The following is a 14,748-nucleotide window of genomic DNA, read 5'->3' on the forward strand; positions in this document are numbered from 1 at the left end:
AGAAACCACAATTTATTGGACTAGATTTTTATTTTTATTTTAATGTTTTCCCGTGTCTGGTGTGCTACTAGTCATGTGTAGACTGGTTGACTTGCCTGTTGAATGGTGGAGTTTCTTTTATCTTCTTTTTCCTTTTGGTTAGTGGATGGGTATAATTGGTTGTTTTTGTTAAATGTATGCGTAGGAAATAGCTGTAAAATTTTATACTTAGTAATATTAATAATTATGTTAGCTACATGAAAGGTCAATTTCTAATGAATATTCTCCCGGAAGTCAAGATTCAGATATTTAGGACTGTAGGCCGGACGCAGTGGCTCATACCTATAATCCCAGTATTTGGGGAGGCCAAGGTGGGTGGACCATGAGGTCAGGAGATTGAGACCATCCTGGCCAACATGGTGAAACCCCATCTCTACTAAAATATAAAAAATTAGCCAGGCATGGTGGCACGAACCTGTAATCCCAGCTATTCGGAAGGCTGACGCAGGGGAATCACTTGAACTGGGAGGCAGAGATCACACTGAGCCAAGATCTTACCACTGAACTCCAGGCTGGGCAACAAAGTGAGATTCTGTCTCAGAAAAAAAAAAAAAAAAAAAAGCAAAACAAAATAAACAAACAAAAAAAAGACTCCATGTCTCACAAGCCCTTCACTTGATCTTTGCATGTTACTTGTGGGATGCTAGGAGAATGATCAATATCCCAGTAGCCTTCTCTTAATGCTATATGTTTATTAGTTGTCTTAGAACTTAACACAGTATTCCAGGTGTAGCTTATTAATTCAATAATAATGATAGTAATAATACATACATACTTATAACAGACCTTAAGAATGGTAGGCATTTTCCTAAATATTTTAGTTTTGCTAACTTTCAAAATCATATTTTGAAAACAAGCTAATTATTTTTAAAATAATATACCCTCAATATAGAAAAAGAGTAAAACTTGGCAAAGTATAAACCAACTTAATTCACTAAATCCCTCATCTGTCTTTTATTTCTGCTTGAGTTTTATATTAGCAAATGCTTTTTAGTGAATCTACAAGTATCTTGTCTTTCTTGTTGAAGGAACATTTCTTTTTATACTTCTAAATTGAAATGGAATATGCAGTTTACATTTCCAAATATTTGAGGGCAGGCCTGTCTCAATTTGACTATGAATCTTAATCAGCTACACAGATTAGAGCAGCCTTTTCCAAATTGTGTTCTATGCTAAGATTTTGGGGGGGATTTTTAAAAGACTACTTAGTTTGGTATGGGGGCTCATGCCCCTAATTCCAGCACTTTGGGAGGCTAAGGAGGGAGGATGACTTGAGCCCAGTAGTTGGAGACCAGCCTGGGCAACATAACAAGACCCTGAAAAAAAAAAAAAAGAAGCTAAGCATGGTGGCATATGCCTGTAGTCCCAGCTACTTGGGAGGCTGAGGTGGGAGGATTGCTTGAGCACAGGAGGTCAAGGCTGCAGTGAGCCATGATGATGGTGCCATTGCACTCCAGCCTGAGTGACGGTGAGACCTTGCCAAATAAACTTTTTAAGGGCTTTTTTATTGCTGCAAAAAACAAAAAAATAGTAGCTTATGAAAATATCCATTTATTATCTCACAGTTTCTGTGGGGAAAGAGTCTGGCAAGAACGTAACTGTGTCCTTGGCTTCAGGATCCCTCACAGGTTCCAGTCAAGTTGTTGACCCAGGGCTGAGGTCTCTTCTGTGGCTTGACTGGGAAGGATCTTCCTCGAAGTTAGATAGCAGAATTCAGTTCCTAAAAAGTTGTTGGAATATGGTCTTTCAGTTCCTGGTTCATTGTTGGCTGGAGGACACCCTCTGTTCCTTGCCATGTGATGCTCTTCAGTATAGTCAGTTGCATCATCACAGCATGCCAGCAGAGAAGACAATAGACTGAGTCTATTAGCAAGACAGAAGTTGCAATTTTATGTAACGTAGTCACAGAAATGCCATCTTATCAGGATATTCTACTGCTTAGAAGTAAATTCCAGATTCTACTCACACTTGTGGGAAGCAGATTACACAGGGGTATGAATGTCGTGAGGCAGTGATCATTGCAGCCCTTCATAAAGTCTCTGTGCAGAAGGAAGTTGGGGGGTGGGGTGGGGAGAGAGAGAACTGTATTCAATTAAGGCTAAAAACTGCTGCATATTATATTACTACTTAGGACATTAATAAGGCCTGTTTATATATTAAAAGTTATGAGATGTCCTCTTATATTTTATGTAACCTAGTACTTCCCCAGAGCTTTCAATGCAACAAAATTTGAGAAATAGTAAATTGTAGAAAAAAGTATTTCTCTAATCAACTAAAAGATATGATACCAAAACAGGGAGATTATGGATATATTCTTGGGATCCAAAAATTCCATATTCATAAATTTTGATCACAATTTTTAAAAATTAAGAGAAGCAATTAGGGGTTATCTAAGGGACCAACTTCTAGCCAAGTGCTGCTATGGGATTCCATGGTTCAATGGACACAGTTATGGTCATATTGACACCAATTCATAATACTTCAATGGTTAGATACTAGAAATAAATGAAATACAATGAACTTATAAATAATGTATTAGGACCAGATGAAAGCTAATGTGGTTTGGCTGTGTCCCCAGCCAAATCTCACCTTGAATTGTAATAATCCCATGTGTCAAGGGCAGGGCCAGGTGGAGATAATTAAATCATGGAGGCAGTTTGTTCTCCTGGTAGTGAATAAGTCTCACAAGATCTGATGGTTTTATAAATGGGAGTTTCCCTGCACAACTCTCTTGCCTGCCACCATGTAAGACATGCGTTTCTCCTTCTTTGCCTCCTGCCGTGATTGTGAGGCCTCCCCAGATGTGGAACTGTGAGTCCATTAAACCCCTTTTTCTTTATAATTACCCAGTATTGGGTATGTCTTTATTAGCAGCATGAAAATGGACTGATGCAAAGGCCAAAATTAATCATGGTGCACTAAGATTGTGTAGTAGTTTAAATAGAGAAAAGTTGTGGTAGAATGGTAATTATACACCAATAGTACTGTAAGGAACCCTGACTCAAAAGAAAGCAGACTAGATCAGTAAGTAGAATATTCATATGGAAAGTAGCTTTTTGTTTTCAGAAAAATAACATTAACCATTTCATTTGTTAATCAGAATTTAGTTCATTTTATGCTTTTATTTAGTCTTATAAATTAGTTTTGGTACTGTATGAAACTATTGAAATAAATAATGAATAAATAGTTTTATGATTGCATATACAGAAGTAAAATTAGAGTAAAAATAATTTGCCAGCACTGGAGCTCCTTAGGAAACTTTTGCTTTAACAGATAGCCAAACATTACTCTAGATTGAGAAACACTGCCACATTCTTTTAATATTCCATTAATCATGAGCTGTGGTGAGTCTTTTGTTCTAGCCAGACTAATAAACATTTAGAGAGTGTTCTTCCTTAGGCTGACTAATCTGTTTTATAGAGATAAAGTAGACATCAATTTCAATTGTCTCTTCTTTCTTCAACAGGGATGTTTTAGGCCAATGTGTTGGTGACCTTTGCTAGTCCCGGGGTGGCAGGGGGTAGTGTCTTCCCCACCCCTGCTGTTCTTATGTTGAGCTGTTGCTATGGACAAGCACACATCAGGCCCCTTAGGAGTATTATAAAGGGTAGGAAGCAATGTTTTCTTTTCTGTTCGATTTTCTGGTTCAAGATGTTTGCACTATGCTGCATCAGAAGATTTCCTCTCTATCAGAGCCTTTGTCCTTCAGTCCTACTCTTTGAGAAAAGGATTCTGTCAGGTCTTGATTTTGTAATTTCACAACGTAAAATGTGTCCCAGAAGTGTCACCCTCTGAAGAGCCTATATGGGGCGAATTTTATAAAGTTGTGGTCTCTCTTTGGGAAGAGAGTAAGTGCCTAAAGGAAACCCTCCTACGTGGAAATAGAAATGTGGAGATTTTGCCTATAGAGAACAGAGAAAAATACTCCAAAAGCAAGACATCCTAGGGTCAGTTACATGGTAGGAAGAAGACTGAGGAGGAGTCAAGTGACTTGGGTGTGACTACCTGAATTACCTGGTGAAGGTATTTCTCTTGACACCAGTGAAACTGAGGTGTGCATGTCATGTCTGAGGGCCCAGACATGCAATCTGTGGTGTTGTGACAGAGGTGTGAATGAGGGGCTATGAAGAAGGGTGGGTTTTCTCAGAAGAGAGTCCTATGAGATGCCCAGTCGACTTTTCGGGATCAGCATTAGAAACAAATGCATAAATAGTTCTGTCTCTCCCAAAATAATGTGCAAATGTCATATTATTATGACATTATGAGGAAACCTGATAGTCAGACATCTCTCTTTCTTCTGATCTATACTGTGTTTATCAAGCTATCTAATTTGGAAGGTGTCTTTGCATTTCTAAATATTCATGAGGAAACTGACTCACTCAAACTGCACATTGAAAGCTGTTTGGTGTTCTGTGCTTCCTTTTTGGGGACAGAGGTAACAGGGAAGACAATGTGCTCTGTCCCTTCAGGTGGTCCTCTGCTGTATGAGAACATCACATTTGTCTACAACTCGGAGCAGCTGAATGGGACTCAGCGGGTTCTCCTGGATAACGTCCTGTCTGAAGAACAGTGCCGGGAGCTCTACAGCGTGGCTACTGTGAGGATGGGGAGAAGGAGGGGAGCTCACTGCACTGGCCTACCAAGAAGCTGGAACTGCTTTAGTCCTGGTCTCATCTGGATCCAGGAAACAAGACCTGAGATAGCGCTTTCTTTAGGAGAAAGACATAAGTTATTTCTGAGGAACTTTCACAGCCTTTGGGTTGGGATTATTTTAGTTTTCCCAGGTAGGATCTGGAATAGCTACTGGCATATTTCCTAGACCAACAGCTATCTAGCAAGATCCCTGCCTATCATATAAACTTGCTGGAGAAGTCCTTTTATTTTAATTAATAATTAACCAATATATCAATAATTTACATTCTTTTCATTTCCATAAAAAGTGATAGTATTTCATAGTAAAAATATAGAATGAAGATTAAATAAAGATATCTCTTTTAATTAAAAGAAATAATATACCAGCATCCTGGAATAAAATTGGGATGATTCTTAGGGTTGACTACAGTTCTCAGCCTTCTGGCAGCCAAAGCAGAAAAAGAGACCCAATGAAATCAACTCAACTCTGTATTTTTCCTATACACACATGGCTATCATTGATGAAGTATCTTCTTGTATTTGCTTCCAGGGAATCATGATTGTTGGTGATGGATACAGAGGAAAAACTTCACCCCACACGCCCAATGAAAAGTTTGAAGGCGCAACTGTCCTGAAGGCACTCAAAGTAAAGTCTTAACTTCTTTTGAGTTCCTTAGTGCCAACCTAAGACTTCTGTAAGTGGCAGATATAGGAAAGAAGAAAGTTTGGAATATGTACCTATGAGGACAGTTGAAGGAAACAAGTGTCAAATTGAACTTTCCTTGTAATTCATCATTCCTCCATTTAGCCATCAACTTATCAAACGTTACATATCCTGACTAAAAAGATGTAGCCCCTCTTTTTACAGAGATCATGATCTAACAGTGAAAACATATTCAAGCAAGTAATTATTCTCTACTGCAGAAAGGGTTGTTAGAGAGGATGGTAGAACATATTATGATAGAAGAGAAGAAGAACCAGGCAGCTCTTAGTTTTCCATCTGTTATTGGGAAGAGTTGACTCCAGTGGCACAATGTCCTAAATGAAATCCACAGACATGGAGTAGCCTTCCCACTAGTCAATACAGACATGATAATCCTATATTAGCTCAATGCAATCTAGTGCCTGTTTTTCTTACATCCTCCAATGAAGCCATTTGTTTCTAATGTGCTTTTTTTTCAGTCTGGTTATGAAGGTCGAGTCCCACTGAAGAGCGCCCGTCTGTTTTATGACATCAGTGAAAAGGCTCGAAAGATTGTAGAATCTTATTTCATGCTGAACTCAACTCTGTATTTTTCCTATACACACATGGTCTGCCGAACAGCCCTGTCTGGTGAGATTCCAATCTGAAACAGTTCCCTTTTACCAGCAATGCAGTGGGAAATAGAACAGTGCAAAACAAAGCTCTGTAGCATGATAGTTCCTATTTTAGATGAACTCTAGATTTCTAAAACAAAAGGCGCTTAGGAACTCCTATTCTCTTTCTCTCTTTTTCTTCATTTTGGTTTTCTTAAGTTCCAGACCTCATTCTGAACATTTTCCCTTTCGAATCAATTTTCCCTAATTGCTGAAGTCTCGCCAAAAAAAAAAAAAAAAAAAAAAAAAAAGCTTTTCTGCTGTAGGCTTTCCCTTTTGAGGAACGAGGACTATGGAAATGATAGTCACCGTGATGTCTATCAGCATTAAGTGGAAGCATAGAAGGTGAAGAGATGATTGAAATAAATGCTCTTAAAAAGACAGAGACCGCCTCGGTCCCTGCTCATCCTGATTTCTTCTCTATGTCTTCTCTTATGGCCCCTGAATAGGGGAGGCCGTAGAATAGAATGATGAATAGAATGATGTCATAGGAGTAGACTTTTACACTTGGGAAGCTTTAGCTAAATTAAATCTTTTTCTTTAATTTACATTTTCATTTCATCTTCATTGTTTTGCTGCCCCACGTGAAGTACAACCATGAAATGCATGGAATTTTTTCACGTATGTTTATATCAGAAAGAACTTTTACAGCTGAAGAGACGAGTGTGACTTGCTTAAGATTTCACACCCAGTTCATGCCAAAACCAGACCAGAGACTCAACTACTTGTCCACGGTTCTTTCATCTGTTCTTTCCCATTGTTCACCTCCCTGCATCTGCAAAGAACACCAGGAGTGGCAGAAGACACTCAGATTGTCAGTCACTTTGATGGAAGTTGCCACACTTCATTCCTCCTTCTTCCCTATTCCCTTTTCTGGCAGGTCAGCAGGATAGAAGAAATGACCTCAGTCATCCCATCCATGCTGACAACTGTCTGTTGGATCCAGAGGCCAATGAATGCTGGAAGGAGCCTCCTGCTTACACATTTCGAGACTACAGGTACAGCTAGAGCCCGCTTCAAAACAAAGCTTTTACCTAACAGTTTTCAAAGAATGAAAGCTGGAACGGTGCTCTCTTTTGCTTGATATCATTTTTATCTCTCTGAGGCAGAAATTCTCAAGTAACCTTCTGATGTGGCTGCCATAATCAAGAAGTGACATTATCATCTCACTTTTATTGTAAAGATTATGCACACTTTGCATCCCATTCAATAAAATGTCCATTTTGTTTTAATATAAAAAGTAAATTTTATGTTTTTCAAAAAAAAAATTCCTATTTCCCCTGGAACATATTCCTTGTGGTATGTGTATTTCAGTCAGAATACAAGGGCATGGAGTCTTGGCACCCATAAGGACTTTATCACATCACTTATCTGTTATTCACGCCCATGGAGAATGATGTCTGCATTTTATAAATTAGACACTCAAAACTCAGGAGAGAAGAATGTCCTAACCTATTGAAAGATATTTCAGTGTGTAAAGAATCAGGAGTTATAGTCAGCATGTGTTCATTGTTACTACACTGTGATCATGATTCCAAAATATTAATTAAGCACCCTCTATCTGAAAGGCATGGCTAGGCCACAGGGAGCTCTCCAGGCTGTTAAGGAGGAAAAACAAACACACACACATCCTTTAGAGCTACTGTTATATAAGGGAAGAAGAGAGTTGTAAATAAGGTGGGCAGGTTCAGAGGGTTAGACTAAATTAAAACTAGTTAGGTTTTCTGGGGAGGAAGTGAAATGTGACACAAGCTGTGATTACAATTTTAATGGAGATGGAATAAGTGAACTTTTCAGAGGTATAACCCAAACTCTATATGATCTTCTGTTTAAGCATTTGGAGGGCCAATTATTTCAATGACTAGTTCAAAGGAAATTTATGAATGGAGGCTGGACAGTACATCACCAGTCTTCAGTATTCTGTGACCGTGCTATTGTAAGCACATAGTAGTACAGATGCTTTTTTCTTCCTTCTTATAGTGCTCTCCTGTATATGAATGATGACTTTGAAGGAGGAGAATTCATATTCACTGAGATGGATGCTAAGACTGTGACTGTAAGTAAACCTATTCTTACATTCTTATTTAGTATTTTTTAGCTCAGTATTGCCATTTTTCTAAGTGGACTTCAAGACTGTTGGATTGCAAATACTTCTGAGCTCAAGATTTTGGGAGGTTAAGAGAGTCCCAGTAAATGTATAGATCATAAACTGTTAGAAGCATCCATAAAAATCTTCTAGTGTGTTGTAGAGATGGATAAATTAAATAATTTAGATATTAAGCATTTATCATGATCATTTAGCTAGTTAGTGTTAGACTTGGAACCAAAGCCTAGGTCTTGTAATTCTTTGTCAAGTAGTTTGATGGAAATATAAGAACATCAGTTTCAAGTCACGCAAGTCACTGTAGAATAAGTCAAATGATTCTACAAGGTGTCTTTCAAGTAACCTGGCTGAAAGTGTCCTACACACTTGGACTGAACATTGGCCTTCAAATATCTAGTTTCCAAAATTATTATATATGTGTGTATGTACACATGTGTGTGTATATTCCTATAGATATACACATATATATGTACATAGAAATATATACGATTGTGATTGTATGTAATAAACCAATACCTGAAGATTGATAAACACACACACACACACACACACACACACACAAATATATGTAAATAAAGAGTAAATCAAAAGCTCAATTCAACCATCATCTTCCTAAGCAAACCTGTGCCTTTGGAAAACAAGCCTATTTAGTACTTAAAGACTATATAGTTAGCATCCTTTGGTCTTTAAGCCAAAGAGCATACACAATGGTAGAGAACCATGTTTTACAATTGGGAAAGTAATTAGATTATAGTTCATCAGGTGTCTCTTTCCACCATACAAAATGTAAATAGTTGGGACGTGTATGTGGTAAACTTCAAAGTTTTGGCATTATAGAAGCTATCTCTAAAACTTTTCTTGAATTCTATGCTTTTACCCTCATAGCTTACATGCTTTTCTTGTTAGTGAAACACCACATATGTCCTTCATGACACAGTACTGTGGAATAAGCAGATTACATCAAAAAGTATGTATGACTGGGCTTAAAGGTGATTCTGATGAGGATTCTGGTTAAAATTGTCTAGAAAAATTGTTATAACTAAAAAAAAATTTCATGCAACTTTATACAATAATGTATGTTAAAAAGGTCATGATGCCTCACTTTTTTGTAATAAGCTTAAGTACTAATATGGGAGTACTTTTGTGCTCCATAATCTGATATATTAAATCAAGATTGACAACCTGGAATTTATAACCCAGAAGTTTTTTTTTTTTTTTCCATCTCTGGGAAAGCTTGTGTGTAGGAAGCATTTGATTTCTGATCTCTGCTAACTCTGAAACAGGTACAAAAATACTGGCACTTTGCAGTTTGACAGTCAGGTGGTTGAAAAGATTTCTTTGCTTCTCCTCCATCTAGTGGCCATATTTGGAAATGCTCGAGGCTTAAAGCAGGGTATGCCTATTTCATTAGCTGTTGACTGTTAACTGGAATTCTGCTTTTTAAAGACGTGAAAGTAGGTAATATTTTCCTTTGAGGGTGCTACAATTTTAATTAAAATCTATAACTATTTTTAAGAACACTGAATCTAACCTCCCCTGAAAAAAGTAAAACCAATTTAAACAATTGTTTGTATGTTATATTATTATTATACCTTAAATTCTGGGGTACATGTGCAGATTGTGCAGGTTTGTTACACCTATGTGTACATAGGTGTACACATGCCATGGTGGTGGTTTGCTGCATCCATCGCCCCGTCATCAACATTAGATATTTCTCCTAATGCTGTCTCTCCCCAATCCGCCCCCCACCCTCGCTATTCCTCCCCTAGCCCCCAGTGTGTGATGTTCCCTTCCCTGTGTCCGTGTGTTCTCATGGCTCAAGACCCACTTATGAATGATAAACAATTTTTTAATCCAAAAGCTCCTATTTGAGAACATTTATTTTTCTCAAATTACACTTCATTTTAATGCATACAATGACATTTTAGAGAATAGTGTAGATAACTAAAATTTTAGATAAACCAGTTTTTATCCCTTTCCCACAGGAGATTTATTCTAGTACCAGTAGCAACAACCAAAAAAATTGATATACTTTTGTTTACGTTTCTCTTTGACTGTGGAGGAATGAATGGAGCAGAGAGACGGCACAGCTTGAGGCCACACAGGAAGTAAAGTCTTCTGAGTCCTTTACTTTGGAAAAATCTGGAAGTTGGATAATTATCTGAAAGGTGGCTGAAATTTTACTTTTATGAATGACAATCACAGCACAAATGCTTTTCTAACTCGATCATCAGTTAGACGGAAAGCAAAAGGAATATTTTAAATTATGCTGAGTATACTTGGAAGATACATGGGTTCTTTTCAATAGAGCATTTATTTGTGAGACTTGGGAATTTAGGGATGTTGGTTTCTCTGTGCAAGTTCAAAAAGGATAAAATTTAATGAGTTCCATTTGTTTCATGAAAAATTAAATTCGATATAAACAGGGCTGTGTTACAAAAGTATGTTTATAATCATTTATCTAAACTTCATAACATATTTTTCCTGTAGAAACAATGTCGCACATGGAAACAGGTTCACTAAAGCTTGTTTATTCCTCCAAATACCTGACATGTATCAGATGATGTACCCTATGTGATGAGATTAGAGACCCTTGTGAACCCACACCTATAATCAGTTCCAACTGCCTCATGCGGTTCACAGCTTCTTTTCCTAAGCATTCCCAAAGCTATTCATGTTTAACGGTACTTTCAATTCCACAAGAAAGAAAATACTAAATTGCCGCCACACTCTTTTTTTAGTCTTATAAAATGTTATCAAGACCTGGTAATCACGTAGAAGCACTGGTAAACGTGTGTCTGAGTGAGTCCTGACCAGCACCAGGGAAGGGGCAGCCCAGAAAACCTGAAACTCCAACATGCCAACGCAATTTAATCAGAAGCCTTCTCTATCCTACTTCATAAGTTTTACATTTCATTTACGTTGCTGTTTCTATGTGGAGATGTACAAATTCCTTCTCCAGAAAAACAGAATCTGATTGACACTGAGGTTACCACTGACTAGTGAGCCCCCTAGATTTACATCAGAAAATCTGCCTTGGTAAAGTTGTTTAGGAAAAGCAGTTCCAGCAAAGACAAATCACTCTTCAGTTATTGTGAATAGGAGAGGAACAAGACACTGACTACTGTTTTCTGCTCTTCTTAACACTTGCACACAAATCACATATACACACACATGCAGACTCCCATAGACACAAACACACACACGCACACACATAAACACATATGCACCCACCTGGCTCTCTGGCTTTCGGACTCCTCCACCTACCTCTGACTTTCCATATGTAGTCACACAGTCCGTGAGTACCGATGTTATGTAGCAGTCAAGGACTTTAGGAAATTTTAAAATATTCTTCCTATAGCTAGCATTAAAAACCAGCAAGCTCATTTTATGCGGAAGGATACCAACAATTTACGGGCATATGTCAACTCAAGTCAATTCAGAAAATGGCTAGTTAGAACCAGCCCATGTGCTTATCTAGTAAAATGGCTAGTGCCACTTTTTTGGTTTTACTTTACTTTTCTGAGCTATACTGAGGAACGAATAAATTTCTGTATTTCCCAAGGAAGAACAATGGACTCTACTCACGCGAGACACTTCTTTAAACACAGAAGCAAAGCCTCTACTATTCAGCTGCTTAAGCTCACTCAACTTGAAGGGCCACCTTGTTTGATCTTCTGCCCTTTTTCTCTCACTGCTCTCTTCTCCCTAAACACTGTGGACAGCTCCACCTGAGCAGTGCACAAGCTTGGAAGGACTGTGTCAATCTTGAAAACATTAAAGGCCATGGTGAATAGGCCACTCCAGTGAGGGTTGGGCTCTCACCACTAGAGACGTTCAAACAATGCCTAAATAACCACTGGGAAAGAAGAGTGTAAAGGAAATGAAACATCATGCAGAATTATGACTTTAGAGTTTTAAAAATGTTTGCATTGTGAAAAGTACATACACTCTGAATGTACAATTTAAAAATTAGAAGGAACATACACTCATGTAACCCCTACCTAGATCAATAACAGAACTTTTCCAGCACTGCAAATGTTCTGTTCTTTTTTTTTTTTTTTAATTCCACAAGTATGGAATGGACATCTACCTCGTATCCAGGTGCTTTGATAGTGCTAAGGAAATGAATGATGAGAGAACAACTTTGCCTTCTTTGAATCTGCAGGCTATTGTCATAGCATGTATTGAACGATTGCTGTGTATGTGGACTTTACCACCCATTTTACTTGAAAAAAAACTTTTTTATTTTCTGAGGTATAAATTATTTTGACCTTAACTGTGTTTTACAGCTGAGAAAATTGAGACAGTTTACATCATCTTCAATCCCAGGATTCCTTTTCTTCTTCGGTTCAGTCCTTTAACTGAAATAATCTCATAGGCCAGAGGAACAGGAGTTGTGGAAATATTTATGATACAGCAATTGAAAGTCTAATTTTTGCCTTCTTTCTCAGGCCTCTGTAAAACCAAAATGTGGGCGCATGATCAGCTTCTCATCTGGAGGAGAGAACCCGCATGGGGTGAAGGCAGTCACAAAGGGCCAGAGGTGTGCAGTGGCTCTGTGGTTCACCCTGGACCCACTTTATAGAGAATTGGTGAGTTTCTCACCCATCAAGAAAGCCAATTAGGCTTGCTTCATGAACTGCTCTATCTGAGAAGTCCTTTAAACTGCTTCATCTGAGCAAAAGAAGAGGGGCTATAAAGGCAGTTCTTAATCAGATGTGTTCTAATAAGTGAAGCTCTTTGTAGAAATAGCTACGTCAGTGATAACTGATAGTCACTAACATGTCTTGAGCTTATTAACAAGTTGTAAGGCCAAGCATAGTGGCTCATGCCTGTAATCCCAGAACTTTGGGAGGCCGAAGTGGGTGGATCACTTGAGGTCAGGAGATCGAGACCAGCCTAACATGGTAAAACCCCATCTCTACTAAAAATACAAAATTAGCTGGGTGTGGTGGCATGCACCTGTAATCCCAGTTACTTGGGAAGCTGAGGCAGGACAGTCGCTCAAACCTGGGATTTGTAATTTGCAGTGAGCCGAGATCGCACCACAGCACTTCAGCCTGGGCAACAGAGCAAGACTCTGTCTCAAAAACAAACAAACAAAAAAAACCCAGTGGCATCAAGAAGGAATCGCTTTTTATTGGTCACCCAGAAGACTGATTTGTTTCCTTACAAATCATAACAAACAGTTTTGAATCACTTACGAAACATATTTAGAAGAGGGTAAGGAAAGTTAAAAGAGATTATTACTATTACTACATTAAATATTTAAATATTATTATTATTTGCAAAGTAGCTGAGGACACTTAGCTAGGAGGAGAGCATGATCTCATCGTTTTGGAAGCTCATGGGCAGATGTCATAGTCTCTACTTGCAAAGCTGCAGAGGCATGAATTACGACCAATGGCTAGAGGCCCTGGAGGGAAAAGTTGGGCTCAACACAGGAATAACTTTCAAATAGTCACCGGAGTTTGGCCGCGTTGTCTGCTTCGGAAGCGCTGATTGGATGGCTCCAGTCAAAGCCCAGGCAACTGCTTGGCATGGAATGCTGAAACAGCGTCTGAAACATTGCAGCAGAGGCTGAACTGGCTGACTTCCAAGTCTTCTCCCGCCCCAAGTATTGATGAAGCTATGAAATTCTATCCTTACAAATGGCATTCTACCCAGTTTTCTTTCTTACGTTCCTAAATTGAATGCAATTTCATTAGAAACTATTTAAAAATAATGCCCTTTTCTCATCTACTTTTCACCATCAAACCCAGCTCACAAAGTGTTTGCCCACATTCCCTAAGCCATTCTTTCATATATTTTACAAAATACCTATTATGACCTTTTATTGTACAGAAGACCTGTTATTATGTGCCTGGGAAACTCTGCCGGGTAGGCCCTAGGGGTAGAAGGGTAAACAGAACAAGGTCTCGGACTAGAAGGCTCTTGGACAGATCAACTAGTAAATAGGCCGTGAGAAGACAGCAGTATACGTTTTGTAGCGGGGAATCAAGGAAGATTTCTATAAGCTCAGACCTATAAAAGAAGAGGATAACCAGTCATGGAAAGAATGGCCCTGGCTGGGAGAGGTGGCTTCCGCCTATAATCACAGCAGTTTGGGAGGCTAGGCAGGTGGATCACCTGAGGTCAGGAGTTTGAGACCAGCCTGGCCAACATGGTGAAACCCCGTCTCTACTAAAAATACAAAAATTAGCCAGGCATGGCAGCAGGAGCCTGTAATCCCAGCTACTCGGGAGACTGAGGCAGGAGAATCACTTGAACCCAGGAGGTGGAGGTTGCAGTGAGCCGAGATCGTACCAGTGCACTCCAACCTCAGCGACAAGAGCAAGACTCTGTCTCAAAAAAAACAAGAAAAAGAAAAGAAAGAAAAGAAAAGAAAGAAAGGAAGGAAAGAAAGGAGAGAAAGGAGAGAGAGAAAGAAAGAAAGAAAAAAGAAAAGAGAAGAGAAAAGAAAAAGGCCCTGACGAAAGGACCAGAGCATAGAGTCCTGAAAACTTCAGAGGGGAATGAACAGTTGCCTTCCCGAATCATTATTTTATATCTTTGTATTTTCCGTCTCCAAAATGCCAGCATTCCATCAAAGCATCTTTTTTTTTTTTTTAAAC

At 38.7% G+C, this 14,748-nt stretch overlaps 1 protein-coding gene across 1 annotated transcript in view; it reads left to right on the plus strand.

Moving 5' to 3' along the window:
• The window catches only part of P3H2 (prolyl 3-hydroxylase 2), a 164,353-nt gene that overhangs the window by 144,425 nt on the left and 5,180 nt on the right, over positions 1-14,748 (plus strand). The window contains 6 exon segments of the mRNA XM_032298263.1: positions 4,509-4,636; positions 5,222-5,317; positions 5,854-6,004; positions 6,908-7,025; positions 8,008-8,083; positions 12,586-12,726. Coding sequence (XP_032154154.1) covers positions 4,509-4,636; positions 5,222-5,317; positions 5,854-6,004; positions 6,908-7,025; positions 8,008-8,083; positions 12,586-12,726 — 710 coding nt within the window.

The sequence above is a fragment of the Sapajus apella genome, unplaced genomic scaffold, assembly GCF_009761245.1.
Source record: "Sapajus apella isolate SASKATOON/1434 unplaced genomic scaffold, GSC_monkey_1.0 scaffold38, whole genome shotgun sequence".
Lineage (NCBI taxonomy): Eukaryota > Metazoa > Chordata > Mammalia > Primates > Cebidae > Sapajus > Sapajus apella.